The sequence below is a fragment of the Lytechinus variegatus genome, chromosome 13 (assembly GCF_018143015.1).
Source record: "Lytechinus variegatus isolate NC3 chromosome 13, Lvar_3.0, whole genome shotgun sequence".
NCBI classification, from domain to species: Eukaryota; Metazoa; Echinodermata; class Echinoidea; order Temnopleuroida; family Toxopneustidae; genus Lytechinus; species Lytechinus variegatus.
This window is the reverse complement of record NC_054752.1, coordinates 6,155,548-6,172,859: the sequence shown is the minus strand read 5'-3', so window position 1 is coordinate 6,172,859 and position 17,312 is coordinate 6,155,548. Positions and strand designations below refer to the sequence as shown.

At 36.3% G+C, this 17,312-nt stretch overlaps 1 protein-coding gene across 2 annotated transcripts; it reads left to right on the top strand.

Annotated features, from left to right (window-relative positions):
- The first annotated feature begins 480 nt into the window (after nucleotides 1-480).
- LOC121426417 (uronyl 2-sulfotransferase-like) lies at nucleotides 481-14,774 on the top strand. 2 transcript variants are annotated; one of them, XM_041622714.1, is made up of 8 exons: nucleotides 481-1,119; nucleotides 3,022-3,080; nucleotides 4,277-4,399; nucleotides 5,123-5,223; nucleotides 9,655-9,778; nucleotides 12,310-12,410; nucleotides 13,215-13,381; nucleotides 14,283-14,774. In XM_041622714.1, exons 1-8 carry the CDS (start codon nucleotides 957-959, stop codon nucleotides 14,438-14,440), a joined length of 996 nt encoding a protein of 331 aa, XP_041478648.1. In that variant the 5' UTR covers nucleotides 481-956; the 3' UTR covers nucleotides 14,441-14,774. The 2 variants fall into 2 exon arrangements, with proteins under 2 accessions (XP_041478648.1, XP_041478647.1); XM_041622713.1 differs by having other exon boundaries at nucleotides 2,986-3,080.
- The last annotated feature ends 2,538 nt before the right edge of the window (nucleotides 14,775-17,312 follow it).

Here is a 17,312-nt window from a genome sequence, read left to right as displayed (position 1 = left end):
ATTTGCGTTTATATTATTACGGTATACAATTTGTGTTTGTTTGATGGAAGTGAAATAAATGAATTTGAATGTGAATTTACATATATAATATTTTTCTTGGATTTTCTTTACTTTGCATATTTTTTTTCATCCTTTTCCTTTTCACTTCTCGCGTCATGTATCCTTCTAGTTCAGCCCATATCTTATGATGTCAGTAATTGTTCATGTAACTTTCAGCCCTGCCATGATATCTACATGAAAGAATGGAACTATTATAGAGCATCAAACTTTCTTTCGACTTCCCGCTCCCATTCCCACCAATAATAGATCTGTTTCTGCCCGTAGATGACATTTTTTTCCGTAGGAACTCGGCAGGACAGCTTTTTTTGGTGGTAAACGCCAAGCTCGTATATAAGGAAACATTTTACGTCTAGGTTAACCAGTCATAGTGAGTTATTGACCGACCTTATAGACGACAGATATTACTCCGGGTCTTTTTATCAAAGTGGAGACAATGGCAGAGCAGGGATTCGACCTCACAACCTTGCGAACATGAGTCCAATGTTCTAACCACTGGACCACACGACTCGTGTGGCACCGAAGAATAAATATTCAAGACGATGAAGCCATGCACTTGCGAGGGCAACCCAAACTGCATGATGGAACCATGCATTGTCACAAAATGTCCTGAGGCAAGTCCAGCGGAACCTCTATTGTCATCCGAACTTTTCATCGTCGTGCAAATAAAAGGACAAGCAAACATGAAAAGGGCTTGTTCGGTGACAACTTGGGGGATAAGATTTATTTCGTATTCAGGACCATGATCTGTTGGTTGTTTGTGCATGTAGTTAGTTCGATCCTCTGGTTCCTCACCGGCAGCCGCTGTGAATGACACATTTCGGGCTAAACCTGTATAGATTGGACCTCAGTATGGAATCAGAACATCTCTTCAAGACGATACAACATACATCACAGGAATGACAAAGAGGAATATACTAATATCATTGGCAATTTTGTCTTTTATCGCCGGTATTCTCTATATGTCTGAGTACTTGAACTTATCTGAAGAGGGGGCTGGATTCAGTTATGTCCAAGTCTTAACAAAGGAGGCTAAGAGGCTGCATCAAAAAGGCATTTCAGGTCGGGAATTTAATTGTTGTCATTTATACTAGAAGTAGTCTGATTTAAATCATTATAAATTGTAACTCCATAAGTTTTCAAACATGTCTGTAATGTTGATCTTACATAGTCAATTTCGCATCAGCGGACGTTGATCACTAATAATCATACAATATCCGTATAGCGCTTATCACAGAAGTTATCTCCAAGATTTTATGTGAAGGTTTGAAAATGAATTTAGTTGTTAGTGATATTTTTTTCTGTTTTCGTTGTAATCTTTCTGCCAACAAATTATTTGTAGGTCTACATTTTCATTCTTGCTATGTTTGTTTTTATAGAGTTTTTATTTTCCAAACTCCTCCTTTTTTTCTTTAGCTTCCTTCTCCCATTTTCTTCTCCTCATCCTTCTTCTTTCTTATTCGTCACATTCTCCATCTTCTTCTTCTTTTATTCCCTTTTCTTCTTTTTCTCCTTCTTCCTTTTCTTCTTCTTCTTATTATTATTATTATCCTTCTTCTCCTCCTCTCTCGATGTATTCTCCTTGTAGAGTACAACGTACGTTTCTCAATGTAGAACGCTTAGAAAATTACAGAGCTATATAAATCCTAAATAATTATCATTCATGGGTTTTCTTTTCCGGCCTTACAGGGTTTTATAGGACCCTTCCAAAAAAAACCTCCCGGAAATGGAGTAGGGGTGGAAAACCGCACTATACAGTGCGTGTCAAAAAAAAAGTTTACACTTTGAAAAACCCTGATAATTAAAAAATATACAACATGTGGGTAATATTTTCACCTATAATCTTGGGTTTGGGTCTCATCTATCAACTGAAAGTAAACGTTTTGACAGAATGTTACACTTGAGTGGGCACTGTCCATTTTTGTACAGCTCGCAGAAATCTGTTTGCGCAGAAATGGTCGTTTTCACGCTGTGTCAAGGGGAAAGGGCGAAATCAAACTTACTCTGTGAAACATTTCTCATACATTTCCCTTGCACTTTTAGTCAATTGAAATAAAACGGATACATTCAAGCATTTTGTAACAATTTTGCCACCCAAATTGACATTTTAACACTTGGTAAGCACAACCTTTACCCTTTTGTGCCAGCTGGATCTGAGGACATACCTGAATCTGAACAAGAGTGTATATTAGACGTCTCCAGCATTTTTTCACTAAGTTTTATCATTTAAAGTGGGTTTACATGTCATTTTTCATTTAATACTTGTTTATCCACACTTTTCCATTAACAAAATGAAAATCAAGCCCAAGACATTTCATGTAAATCACAACTCAGTGTAAAGCAAATATCGTCACGATGGCCTCAGGGTGTGGGGGAGTGGGATGGGGCACAATGCACTCTTCGAAGTGTTTTGGGCAAGGAAACAAGTTATAAAAGGTAAAAAATGTCTTCAAATCAATTTACTAGCTAAATTAAACGTGTTCTTCATGATTAAGGTCTACTTTTATTCGCATAACTATTTCAAAGTTCTGCGCAAATCATTTTTTACTAACTTTTCAAAAGAAAGTGGTGCTCGCTCAATCGGAAATATTTTTCGACAGTTATATCGTCATGTGCTTTAATGGATCTGTACCAGTGTTAAAATGTGGAAAAATCTTCAGGATATTACAACTATATAATTTTACAGGATATTTTCTAAGTGTAAACTTTTTTTTTGATACGCACTGTAGATTACTATCTCAAGCAATTACATCATGGTTTCTTGTATAAGCATCATCATCATGATCATTCATATTATTCTAGGTTTCTCTATATACTTTTGCAAATACTTATGTCCTTTTGAGTCTGCTTTTACGTGCTTTAATGGTTTTGTTTTCTGTTGATTCTTTACGTGCACTTGTGCTTTTGTTTACATTGTTTACTTCAAAGACGAAAACTCATCTCTGAATAAAAACACATCAACAGAAAACACAAGCACAGCTCAACAGGAAGAATCTAGATACGGCCGTGTTATCCATGGAACAGTAAGATGAGTTAAGCTGCCTTATATGGGATTGATTGATTGATTGATTTGTTTGTTTGTTTTTTTAAATCATATTTATTTCTTCCTCATATCACATGTAAAAAAAATATATATATATAACATGACATCATTAAAACTTAATTGTTTCAAGTTAACACATAAACATTTTAACATGGTGAGAAAAGGAATATATATGAATTTCAAATGTAAACTTAAAATCAATCTGCTCACATTTCTTTAACAACTTATAATCACGAAGGGATAAATACAGAACAGAATCCGGGTACAACAGCAAAAATCTAAATTACGGAAATAAACTTATAATCTGTATATAAAACTCAAGTTAAGATTCTCCATACTCTTCAATCAAACTGATTAATGAGGAAGTTATATTAATAAAAAAACATACACACAACTTAAGCCAGACCCTTAGCTACACTTAACCCCCCTACCCCATAAACTACAAATAAAGAATAATAGTAATAAAGAAAGAAAAAAATTGATCGATCAATGATTGGTTTGATTGATTGATGAATTATTGATCGATTGATTGATTAGCTGAATGGCACCTTGGTTGACTGCGTGATTGCTTGATTTATTGGTTGATTCGTTGATTCATTGCTTGATTGATGAGAGATTAATTGATAAGATTATTGATTACTTGATTAATGGATGGATGGATTGATTGATTTTTACTCTTTTTCGAGTTTCAGGTGTAATGTTACGTAATTAAACGTTAGAATGGGCGTAAATATTCGAGACATTGATGGGTAAGGACAGGAATCTAAAACTTGACTGATAATGGGACATGCAAATCACAGATAACATCATTACACGTGTTAGTAGGCCTATGCATATTCAATTACACTGTAAAAACTGCGGTGTTAAAACTGACACCAATTGCTGTTAATAGAGGACCACACCCTGAGGTGTTAGAATTACACCCTAGAGATTAAACGTAACACCAAAGAGTGTAAATGTAACAACAAAAGGTGTAAAATAATTGGTGTGGTCCTCTATGTACACACCGGTTAACACCACAGTTTTTGCTGTGTAGGCCTATGTATATTCAATCATAATTGAGGTCATTTAAAGATTCCCAGATATTATATATTAACCCCGGTCATTAGAAATTTTCTATTTATTCAGCTTTTATATTTCCGAATTTATATTCAATATTTGCTCTCTTATTCCTAGGATCACGTCATCATCTACAACAGCCTTCCAAAATGTGGGAGTAGAACTTTTGGATCAGCAAGCCGAATGCTTTGGAAGCATCGATCCATCCACATGGCAAAAATTTCATTAAGAAAACATGATGTGAGTTTATGTGGGTTAACCCTGAGAAAACTGCTATTTTGAAGACTAAGAAGACCGGAAGAGGGGTGATCCAGCCCCCCCCCCCCCTCCCATATTATCCAGGCCATTGACATCACCTAGCCATGTAGAAACTCTCATTGACTACATGTCTTTTATGAATAGGTCGTCTTAGAATATACCTACTATACGATACCAATAGTAATGTAGAGAATAATTGAGAAGATAATTTCATTTGTATAAAGAAATTAATTATTTGGGGTGGAAATTTACACATCCGGTAGTCTGATTTGCACCTTGGTATTATCTTTGCGACATAAATTTAAATAGTTAATTTTGTGTATTTTTATTCAAGTTGCGTATCTTCCTGGACTACACTGTTCAATGTTGCATTATGGGTAGTGACCTGACCAGCTATGAGTAAATGAGGACTTGAGATGGGGCTAGCTGCTGGTTAGTTTGCGCTTTAAGCGACAATGGTCAACTTGCAATGAATATTCGAAATTGTATTGTAACACTATACATATACGTTTAAGATTTAATCAACATCTGATCGGCTAATATATATCATAACCCACATTGTATAAGCGTTCTTACTGTGAAGTGATATTGGGAGTAGAGCTGCAATCAAAACAATTTTATTATTATTATTATTAATTTGACGTTGTTATCATTTGAAATAATCATCTCGTAATTAGTCTTCTTTTTCATCAACCTAACAAACAGAACCGTTACTCGAATGAAAGGGAGATATTGGAGTTCGTGGAGAGCGTTGAAGCACCCGCGTTTTGCCAGGGCCATGGATACTTTGCTACTTCTGATCACATGTGAGTTACCCAAGATACAATTTGGGGTGTCAGCTTACGCCAAGGAATGCTACGTATTCCTGTCCAACCTAGACTGCATCCAAATGGCGCCAAATTTGCGACCGTATTAATATGCTTTACACATTGCATTTTCTTAACCCCATACTATCCTTAACCCCGGACTATCCTTAACCCGATATTATCTTCTCTCTTTTGGGGGGGGGGATTCACTCTGTCCTTCTTAACCTCACTATCTGCTTAGCCGGGGATAACGCCTTAACCCCGGACTATCCCACAGCTCATGAATATTGATGATTACCATACAGAGCGTGATTAACGTGCAATTTCGACTTCTGTAATTGTTATTTATTTATTTATTAAAATATCTTTATACAGGATAACAGGCTCAGATTAACTGTTTTTCAGCCTGGTCCTGTTAACATAAAAATAACAATATATACATAATAGATAAAAAGTAACATTGGGTTCTGTGATGAGTGAGTTCAATACCATTTAAATCAGAATTATTACAAATACAAAATTGTTCAAAGATAACATACACTACCAGTCACAATTCCCAGACGCACCACTATACCTGCCTCAGCCAGAGAACAATAGAATCCGGCCGAAACAGGCAATAGTGATTCAAAAGAATGCTGACTGCTACTGTATTCATTTTTTTTTGAATTGATGAAATGGGAAAACTATCCTGTAGACAATATAGTAATTGCGAAATAAAAATTAAGATGTATGGTATCATTGGCATAGTAAATACAAATGAAACAAAATTTATAAAGGAAACTAAGAATCTAATCATCAAAGAGCATAGCATACTAGACTTAACAATAAAATTTTACAAAATAAATATCGCCAAGCTAAGTAATGGAATCTTACTTGCTAAATGCACGAATTATATTACATAAAAAGCATTCGTTCCAACATATTGAATATCCCAAATCATTAACACAATCAAAAAGAAGAGAAATAAAATGAAATGGAACAAAAAGCATCAAATATTAATTATTGAAATAAAACTTCTTATAAATCAATTTGAATGATTCGATAGTTTGTGCATTTTGAATATTATGGGGTATGTCGTTCCGTCGTTTGGCACCGGAAAATCTGAAAGCTTGTTTGAAAATTGAAAGGTTAACAACGGGTGCAACTATACGTTAAGGCTATCATTATTTCTTGTATGGTAGTTATGTCGGTCACAGACCATTTCAATGTCATTACAAAGTTGGGGAGGGGCTAATCCATGTATACATATAAACATTTGTGTGGCAAGAAAGTATTCTTTTCGTTCATCCATGTTAGTCCAGGATAGGTTTTTTACAAGTGTTTTAAGAGAAATATTTTGATCAAAATATCCAGTTATGTAACGTCATGAACGTGCGGCTCTTTTTTGCAATCTATAAATTTTGCTTTTGTTTTTATCAGTAGTATTTCCCCAAATAGGTAATCCATAATCGATGCAAGGTTGTATTGTAAATTTATAAAGAGTGTTTAATAATGAAGGACTTAAACATTTTCTTAATTTTCCAAGGGAACGGATCTTGAATCCGATGGATTTGCATAAGTTATTTCGATATATCAAAAAAACATGCTCCCATTTTTTATTTTTCATTAAATGCATCAAGGAATTCATCAATGACTCTGTGGAGACACGTAGTCGTTGAGTGGTGTGGTAGGAACGCATGCTGTGCAGTACTGATGAGATTGTGTTTAAGGAGATATCGGAGCAATTGCTCTTGAATCTCCTTTTCTATTATTTTAGAGATATGACTAAGTACAGACATTGGGCGATAATTTGCTTCTTCATTCCTTGCCCCTTTTCCTTTATAGATTGGAGTTGTTCTTGCAAATTTCCAGTCTTCTGGTACATCACCACATTTTATACTTAAATTAAAAATTTTGGTTAAGGATTGATAAATATATGATGCTGCTATTTCAAGTAATCTTGAATCAAATCCTAATACATCAATATTACTTGTTTTGTCTAAATGAAGTAAATGTTTGAGGATTTTCTCCTCTTTTAAATATTCTACTTCAAATTTGTAAAATAATACAGGAGGGATTTTTCCAATTTACACACACATTTTGAGGAAAAGATTGGGATATATTTTTACCAACATTGACAAAATAATCATTCATTTTATCACTATCTATACAGCAGGATGATGAATTATCATTCTTTGACTTGCCTGTAACTTGTTGCATTTCTTTCCAGAATTTTTTACCATTATTACTGTATTTTCTGGAGATATCACTGAAATAAGCACATTTTCTTTCGTGTTTTTTTTTGTGTAATTCTTGCATTTAACAAATTCATAATGATCATCTTGAGATTTCTATAAATGGGCTTTACTCTTTAAATGGTCACGCTTATACATGAGCTGGATGATATCCAAAGTAATTCAAGGGCAGTAACGATCTTTTACCCTTACTTCTTTGAACGGTGCATATTTATCGCTTATTTTCAAGAATGTTTCTTTCCAAGAGTTCCATAACAATGACAAAGACAAAGCCTGTGAGCTATTATTAGGTAAATTGAAAATATCACTTGTTTTTATATCTTCTAAAAATTGATCTTCATCAAAATGTTTGAAATCTCGAAAGCGTCTCGATTTATGAATTTCTTTTGTATTCATTAAGTCAATCACAGTATAAATAAGATAATGATCACTCAGTGATATATTCATTTCATCAGTTTGAACATGTTTTTCTGGACTTGAGCTCAAGATGTGATCAATACAGGTTGCTGATTTGGTAGTAACTCTCGTTGGCTTAGTGACCAATTGCGTTAACAAGAATGGATTCTCTAGACAATGAACAGGATTATCATGAAGGGATTCATCAAGTTTGTAATCTTCATTCAAATCACAAAGAATAAGTAATTCCATATTCGTGTTATTTGCTTTTTCAAAGTTTTCTGTGATTTTCTCAAAATAAGTTGCATTCGTGTCTGGAGGGCTATATATACAACAAATTAGTAATTTTGCAAATTTCAAGCCTTGAATTTCTAGTCAGATGGCTTCTACAGAACTGTCAATAAGATCATCTCTTTCGATGCATATTAGGGTACTCTTTACATAGATACAAACACCGCAGCCTCGACGGCCATCATCTCTGTCACGACGGTAGAGGGAGTATCCTTGAATTTTCACAATTTCACTAGAAATTTTATTGTTCAACCATGTCTCTGATAGACATAATACATCAATGTCCATAGTTTTCAAATGATAATGGATTTCATCGAGTTTATCAAACAAACTTCGAACATTGAGATGCGCTACTTTCATTTTTTTCGAGTTTGGAGTGTTAATTGTTTTCCTTTGTTTAATTTGATTAGCTATATAATTGCTTAGCCCCTTTTTTCCTTAGCCCAGTTTCGTTTCACACTGCATCTCTTAGCACCACAATAAGCCGGCTAACCCTGCTTTTTTGCAGGGCCAAAAAAATAGAAAAAAAAGAAATTACATATGTGTGGTGGTATATTATGTAACCATGCAGTGGTAATAAACATAAATGACATTATGGTCAGCCTTGTGTTTCATAATTTGAAATAAGGAAATTTTTTACTTGCCTCTTAAAGGAAATTTTTGTTGGGCAAGAACGAATATAAATAGAGAATTCCAAATGTCAGGACCAGTATGTCGAATAGATCTATAGGCAAGAGCTGTTCTTTCTACTACTTTTCTCTTCCTGATTTTCCGTCTTTCCCCTGCCCGCCCCGGTCGGTCTCTCCCCTCTCCGCCTTTTACTTTCTTTCCCTTTGCCTAATCATAACGTTTACTACTGACTATACAACACTTGTATTCATTACCTACTAATATAGAAAAAAAGGCTCTAAAAAGCTGCATTTGCATTATTGTTTTTTCTTACCAATAAGTTTTTAGAACGAATAATGATTCTACATATTCAAGCGTATGGTAAGGATTTTTTTAATCTAACTAATTGATTTTATTTCGTAGGTCTATGTCAACGAAATGTGTTAGGTTCATATTTCAAGCAACCCATTTTTGTTTTAACTGTGTGTGGTTGTTAAATGATATGGGCAATTCCATACAATGAGTGCGCCCGTGATCCAATCGATCGTAACTCTATGGCAATCCACCAGTGTCGTAATTTTTTCTCCAGGAAATTTGCAAAATGTCCTTCATAAACAAAGGAGATTTCACCAAATTGTCAAGAAATCAATTAATTTATGAATATACATTCATATCTAAAAACATTTTTAACAAACGGGCATTTTATATGTTGACTTTGCTGGCTTTCCATAGTTCCGATGATCGGATCAATCGCAACTCTTTGTAAGACGGGCACCAGATGAGGCCTACCTAGCTATTATTTTGCAACTTTTCACATCACAAATGTCCGTCTGTGGAACCCAATTATTTTCTTAAATGGCTTTCATAAATTTGTTTTCTCTTTTTCATAATTCATTTGTAGTCAGAGTCCTGTGCATATCAACTTCATGAGGGACCCAGTTTCACGAATGGTTTCTGCTTTCTACTACACTCGTTTCGGTGATAATAATAAAAAAAGAAGGGCACACCCGGGACATACCACTAAGGTGATGATTTATCGGTTCCATGACATTTGCTCTGGCGACAATTACTCCGCTGTGTAATTTCCACACACTAATGGAAGGACCATAGAGCTCTCTGTATTAGCTCCATGGAAGGACCAACTTCAACCTTGGATTTAACACTATCCCCTATCCTAAACCTATGAGAAAACCATATTGCAACCCTATACCCCTATATCGTAGACGAAATGAAGCCCGGATTAATTGTCGCCAGACCAAATGTCGTGTCCCCGATTCGATTTACCAAGTGCTTTAAGTATTGCATCGTCATTGCAGTGGCATTATGGATATGAAATTAAATGGGGGTCACAACATGTGGTGCAAATGTATTTTTTTATGCAAGCGAGAGAAAATTAATGAAAATTTAATTTTCATGATAGACTATGATCTAATATATTAATCGATAATTTTTTTCAGCATGTATAATTATAATACGCCAGTTATCAATGATCCTATATTTTAAAGCGATTTAAAATGTCCCTCACTGGGGGAAATTCCTTTCATTTAGATTTCCCAGCGTGTTCATGCACATGTTTAGATTTAGAGACACTGGAAGGGCTAAAAATGTTCGACCACCAAACTCTTTGTCCGAACGTTTCCCAGGGCCACGAGTCAGATGAAACGGCTTGCCATTCGAGAAAAGAGCCCCTTAACCCTATCGAGGCCGGGGGGCATCAGAGGCCCCCCTCAACGAATCCCTCGATATTTTCGCCGCTCGAATTTTTTTGACCGCGCCGCTCGCGGACATTTTACTTTCAAGTCTTGTGCAACTTTTGAGACCAATTTTGCGTCACCCGGGTACCTGGTTCCGAAATTACGCATGAAAGTGCATGTCAGACCAAAAATTGCTCAAAAACGTGGTTTTGTGTACAAAGTCAATGCAAATTGTGTTTTCAACGATAATCATAGATGTATGATTATTTTTAGTTCTGCTGGTCTAAATGTATTTATTTTATGCATTTTATGATCTCAGAAGAGTCCCCAACAAATTTCATTGAAAAACAATAGGTCGAAAAACACAGAAATACATAAGAAATTGCAAAAAACAATATAATACATGAGAAAATGATTTGTTATCGCAATTTCTTTTCATGTACACTGGCTAAGAACACCACACAGAGTTTCTATACCGAAAATTAGTACATTTGGAGCTTTATTTCAGGAGCTAGAGGGAAAAGTATGATGTCACATACTAATTACGCATAAATTAGCATAATCATAGCGATTCGCATGAAATAAATTACTATACAAATTTGTAGATTATGTCCCAGGCAAACCGCGTGCCAATTTTCGGCGCGATCGCGCGGTCAACAGTCGAGATCTCAAGGGGGGGAGGGCCTGGGAGCCTGGGAGTTAAAGGGGAAGTTCACCCTGAAGAAAAGTTTGTTGTAAAAATAGCAGAAAAAATAATAAAAAATATTGGTGAAAGTTTGAGGAAAATCCGTCAATGATTAAGAAAGTTATTAGAATTCAAAGTTTTGAATTTGTGACGTCATATGCGAGCAGCATTCCTACAAAGCGAATGGTAAAAAATCTATGAAATGTCATTTTCTCAGAAAATTGAAAATGGTTTTTACTGTGCCTTTTGTATATCAATAGACAAATCATTTCACACCCGATCATAAATAGAAAACAAAATAAAGTTATCAGGAACCGTACAAAATTTGAAATTCTTTGATTTTTTACCATTCGCTATGTAGGAATGCTGCTCGCATATGACGTCACAAATCCAAAACTTTGAATTCTAATAACTTTCTTAATCTTTAACGGATTTTCCTCAAACCTTCACCAATATTTTTTATTATTTTTTCTGCTATTTTTACAACAAACTTTTCTTCAGGGTGAACTTCCCCTTTAAAGTTCCAAAAGATCGGGTCCTGTTTACCCGACCTTGGTACACATGTATTTGCCTTATTATATTCATCAAAAATCGGGAAATTGTACGTGGGCATTTGTACAATTTTGACTGATAATTCTCACGACGTTAACAAGGAAACTGGACCAGATCTTTTTGGAATTTAGGGGGCCCTTTTCTCAATAATTGGTCGGGTTACGCGATTGCTGGACAGGGCACGGCCGGCCGCGATAGACCGATGTGATGGTTTGGCTATATTTCAGAGATCTTTTTTCTGGTCTGAAAGGAGTTAAGGGGGTCTCTCAAAGACATAAGTAAGGTGGCCAGGACTGATCTTTTCAATGATTTCTTCGAGCCCTTCTGCGATCTCCGAGATCCCTTCGATAAAACCCCTTATGCTGGAAACTCAATGTGGACATGGTAGCCAACGTTCAACTTTGCGCCTCTGAGCCGCTTTATCTCAGGTGCTGCTGTCTGCTGTATATGTCCATTCGGGGGAATTGAATGGCTTCCAAACGGTTTTTAATACGTGCGATATGGGATGGGGGGATCAAGGAGCCTTTAAACACAGCTCTCAATAAAACGCTCCCACTAAAACAGACCATTATACTTAGAAAATATCCAAATCGAAATGATAATTATTTTCTTACTTTTGTCTTAGAAAATCATGAGCATAGACGAATGCATTTCATCTGTTGGCTCACGTTGCATTAAAACGGGTATATACCCCATCACCTTCTGCGGATTCAGCAAAAGATGCCAGTAAGTATAGATCAAAACCCTACACACAATGCATGACACAAGCAGGGGTTGAGGAGGGTGCGAACACACGCCCTCCAGATCATTAGCGTACCCACGGGGGGGGGGGCAGAGGGAGCAGACTCCCCCCCCTGACGAGTCACCACCCATGCAAGGGACGTATCCCTGCCAACCTGACGAGTCACAACTTTACCCTGACGAGCCACTTGAAGATTTTTTGTTGCTATTAATACTAACATCTACTGTAGATATGTTAGTAGTCCATACTATTTTTTTTCTCCAAAAATGGCCCCCCCCCCCTCCTTAAAAAAAGCTGATGATAGCAGTCTGTGGCACTGATGAGAAATTCATTTCACAGTTGCTTCAAGGGCATATCCCCAGTAACATGTTTGTCTGAATGAAAAGAAAAGGAACTGTTTTACAGCAATATGCTAAAAACTTCAGTAGTAAAATAAAAACGTTATGATAGAAAATTTAACAAAAAAGTTATAACCACATCCTAGTTGGTATGACTATCTTTTTGTGATTTTTTCTGCATAGTCAGTCCCCCACCCCTATTCAAAACCGTTCTGCGGCTTTTGTAATTGAATATTTTGTAACATATACAAACGAGCCATGTCACTGGAAAATTGCTGTAGGTTCTTGGTTTTGTAGCTTTTTTGTTTGTTTGTTTTTAAGGATCTACGACTACGTCTTGGTTTTGTAGAAATCCGTACATAAGAGGTTTTTTTTATTTTGCAGTGAAGCAATGTCCTCCTTTCTCCTAGTTCTCCTAATTATTTCTTTCTTTTTTCTTTCTGACACCAGAGAGGATCGTGCGTGGGCGTTGGAGCAGGCCAAGTTGAACATTAATAAATACTATACCTACATCGGTATCACCGAGGACTATGAGGCGTCTTTGAGAATCTTTGAGCATCTCCTGCCGGATGTCTACACTGGCATGACAGAGTTGTACCTTTCACTACTCAACCAAAGTAAGTCACCCCTCTTCTTTCCATCCCGGCTTGATCAATTAAAGGTGATCGTTGCAGGGATTTCAGATGGCTGTGTTGATCCATGTACGCGCTGCACGCGGCGTGATAAGCTGCATATTGGAAAGCCAGCAAATTCAACGTATGATATGCATGTCTATTCAAACATTTTCTAGATATGAATGTATATCCATAAAATCATTGATTTCTCGACAGTTTTGTGTGCTTTTCTTTGTTTACAAAGGACATTTTGCAAATTCCTGCAGAAAAAAGTATGACACTGATGTATTTTCCATAGATTTACGATTGATCATGTTGATAGGATCAGTCGTAACTCTTTGTAAGTCGGGGCCCATGGTTCCGTAACACAAAGATTAGCGATTAATAATGTACACTTGATTTTCACGATTGATTGTAAATTGTAGCCAATGCAATCAATCGTAGAACATGTTCTGCGATCATTGCTAAGCTTTGTGTTACGGGCCCCAGGAGATGTTCGGAGCAAAAAGCAACGCCGGGTATGTGAAGACCTACAGTGCATGTGCTGCGTGACTGGCTGATTAGATGATAATAATGATTACAGCTGCTTGCAATTTTGATCTTCGTAATGAAGACGGCGGCGAGCTCAGGACGTAAAAAAAACCAGCCCAACAACTCCCTTTTAAATCCCGGGCATGATTACCATTTAGCAAGATTATACATTTATAGATTTCAGCTATATCATGAGATCTGCACAGTTGAATAAAACATGACAAGAGGATCTTGCAAAACGAGATTCATTTACATTTAAATCTGATTTTTTTTTAGTTTAACTTAAAAACCATATAATGACTAAGGGAATGGTAAAAAATAAATTCTGATGACCTTTATTAATTGCTCAGAATTATTGTGTTCTTATTCACAGCAAATAGTCAAATGGCCCGCTCCAAAACGAGACACAAGGAACCTCTCACCCAAGACCTACATGACGTAGCAACAAAAAGGTTCGCTGTCGATTACGAGTTATACAATTATATTTATGACAGGCATCGAGAACTCAAAGCAAGATATGGAATAAATTAGCAGTAGCAGCAGTTCTTGTCGTAGTAGTATAGTAGTAGTAGTAGTAGTAGCAGTAGTAGTAGGTAGTAGTTGTTATTTAGTAGTTTTGTAAGTAGGACTTTGGCTAAGGAAAGCCCATGATGTAACGTCGAGCCATTATTCTGGTTACGAAATTTTGGTAAATTCATTAGAACCAGAACCAGAGTCAACCAGCAGTCTTTAATAAATTCAAGATTACTGCAAACGAACGTAGAGGGCGCCAGTAGCTGGTGTTGGTCACTGTTCTAGAACTGCAGCTCCGGTTCACCAATTTCCGACAGTAATAATAACTAATAATTATACTTGCTTCTCTAGCGCTTAAAGTGATTTGTTAACATTGGTTTGACTTTTTACAAATCTGAGCTAGAAGGTCACACTTGTCACCTGTGTCTGTGATATGTTCCAAAAATGAAGCCCAGAAAAAATTGCGTTCGAAAATGATTATTTAGTGCTTCAAAAATTGAAATATAAAGTGACCGGAAACACCATCTTAATTTCATCCCATACACTTATGTGTACTATTTAGGTGTCTATAAGACGCCTATTTACAAAATCGGGGTTTGCCCCTTAGTTTTAGCTTTTCATTCTCAATAATGGTTGTTTTCAGGATTTATTAGTTCTAATACATGCACTTGTACACATGTTTCATCTTGGTTTGAGAATTTTTTAAATCGGCTGCTCACAAAGTTAAACAATACCTTTAATACTTACTTTGTCAGAAGCCTCTAAGCGCTCTACAGTATATGCAGCATAATTTCCCTGGCTTTAGCAGTGCAGCTGTTTCAAGGAATAAATTCCTGCCAGGTACCCATTTACCCCACCTGGGTTGAGTGCAGCACATTGTGGATCAATTTCGTGCTGAAGGAAATTACGCCATGGTTGTGACTCGAACCCATGACCCTCTGTTTCAGAGTCCGGAGACTAATTCACTGGGCCACAACGCTCCACAAAGGCTTCTAAGTTGTTCTTTGTCATTGGACGGGCAATTGAAAATATATTTCCTATATTCCTGAATCCGTCGTACTTCTCTAAGCGAAAACCTTCCAGCATGGGTGTTAGAATTGAATCGGTGTCCTAGAGGGAGGACCACACCCTGCAGGTGTTGAACTTACACAGCACCAGAGACTGATCATAATACCACGGAGTGTAAAAGTAAAAGCCAGAAGTGTTTTGACATAAATCATAGACAGTGACAGGTGTTGTATTAACACCCAAATTAAACACAGAGTAAAATATCACGTGTCATCTTAAGTGTACACCGATCAACCCCACAACTATGAAGAAATGAAACCCTATTTTATAGTTCGAAACAGAAATTTCGGCGAATTGATCGTTGGCCTGGCAAGCCACTGAGCAGACCCAGATGGATGTTGCGCTATTCCTTAAATCGTTGAACGCCAAATAGCAACAACACCAATCTTTTGGTGTGTAGGTGTCGGCAATTTGGATAAACCCCAACAGGAATTAGAATTTTAACAAAAAATAAAACAGAAAGAAAAGAAAAAGAGCTCTATAGCCTCGCCCTCCTCAAGAATTTAGATCCACGCTCGCTGGCATTTACGCATACAAACACATTTCCACTCTGTTTCAATTACACCGTAGAATTTTAAGATGACGAAAAGAATATCTTGCGGTATTGTTCTCGTCTAATTTTATGGTAAAATAAGCCTATCATATTAATCAATTGTATTATATATACACGGACAATGACGAAATGCAATTAAAACTATAGCGGTCCACATGGTGCAACATTACTTCTACATAATCTATCAACCACAATTCTGCTGAATAAATTGGCCAAATATCAAAAAGTCTCATTGTTCCTGTCATCTTGATATCATGGATTTAATGGCACGTATTGCGAAGTCGGGTTTAACGTAGATCATCATCTTCCTCTGTGCTTAAATTAGAGAAACCAAATTTATGTCGAAATTTTGTTTATATTATAATAATAATAATATGTCCATTTATATAGCGCAGTTACTATGTGCATATACTCAACTGCGCTTTGATACTTGGTATCATATTATTCCATGTTTGTTATGTTAATGCCGTGCTCTTGTTGATGGTGAAGACAATTATCTGATTTATCCTTTGCAAGCACTTATCATTATTATTTGAGAATTATTATTAGAGAGTCAATTATTATTACAATTATTTGAGAGTCAAAATGAACCGATAAAATGAACCTCTGGATCTGCTAGACTTTTGCAACTATTGGCTATCCACAGTTAACCACAATGCGTTTGAGTATGAGAATTTGCATTTTCCTTCCTCCTGGCATTCCTGGAGAAATGAATATTCCAGAGGATTAAATTTTGTTTGAAGCTTTACTTTACATAATACCTTGCACGTTATACTAGTAAGTACGACATTAAAATTACTCTTATCGTGGAAATCCCGTAAGCGTTCATGTTCCATATCAATTTTGAATATCTGAATAAATCGCTTTGACGAGATGATCCAAATAAAAGCATCCCCCAAATAATGTTTCAAATGAGAAAGTGAAATGCAGGAGAGTGTGTAGAAAAGAGGTTCGGGAGAAAGGTGAGTCAGACGCCCACTAGAATAGAAGGGAGAACAATACTGCACTGTAAAAACTGCGGTGTTAAAACTAACACCAATTGGTGTTAATAGAGGACCACACCCTGAGGTGTTAAAATTACAAGATTAAACATAACACCAAAGAGTGTAAATGTAATAACAAAAGGTGTTGTAATAACACCTATAGGTGTAAAACTAACACCACCAATTTCACACCGGTGTAAAATAACTGGTGTGGTCCTCTATGTACACTAGTTAACACCTCAGTTTTTGCTGTGTGTCTTGCGCATTTTGTGGAGTGCGGAGGGGC

Bases quoted from the DNA above. Each gene is read 5' to 3' on its own strand.
- LOC121426417 (XM_041622713.1), top strand. From the start codon at position 957: ATGACAAAGAGGAATATACTAATATCATTGGCAATTTTGTCTTTTATC. The intron at 5,224-9,654 runs GTGAGTTACCCA...ATTCATTTGTAG, and splicing joins TTTGCTACTTCTGATCACAT to TCAGAGTCCTGTGCATATCA. The intron at 9,779-12,309 runs GTGATGATTTAT...CTTTTGTCTTAG, and splicing joins ACCCGGGACATACCACTAAG to AAAATCATGAGCATAGACGA.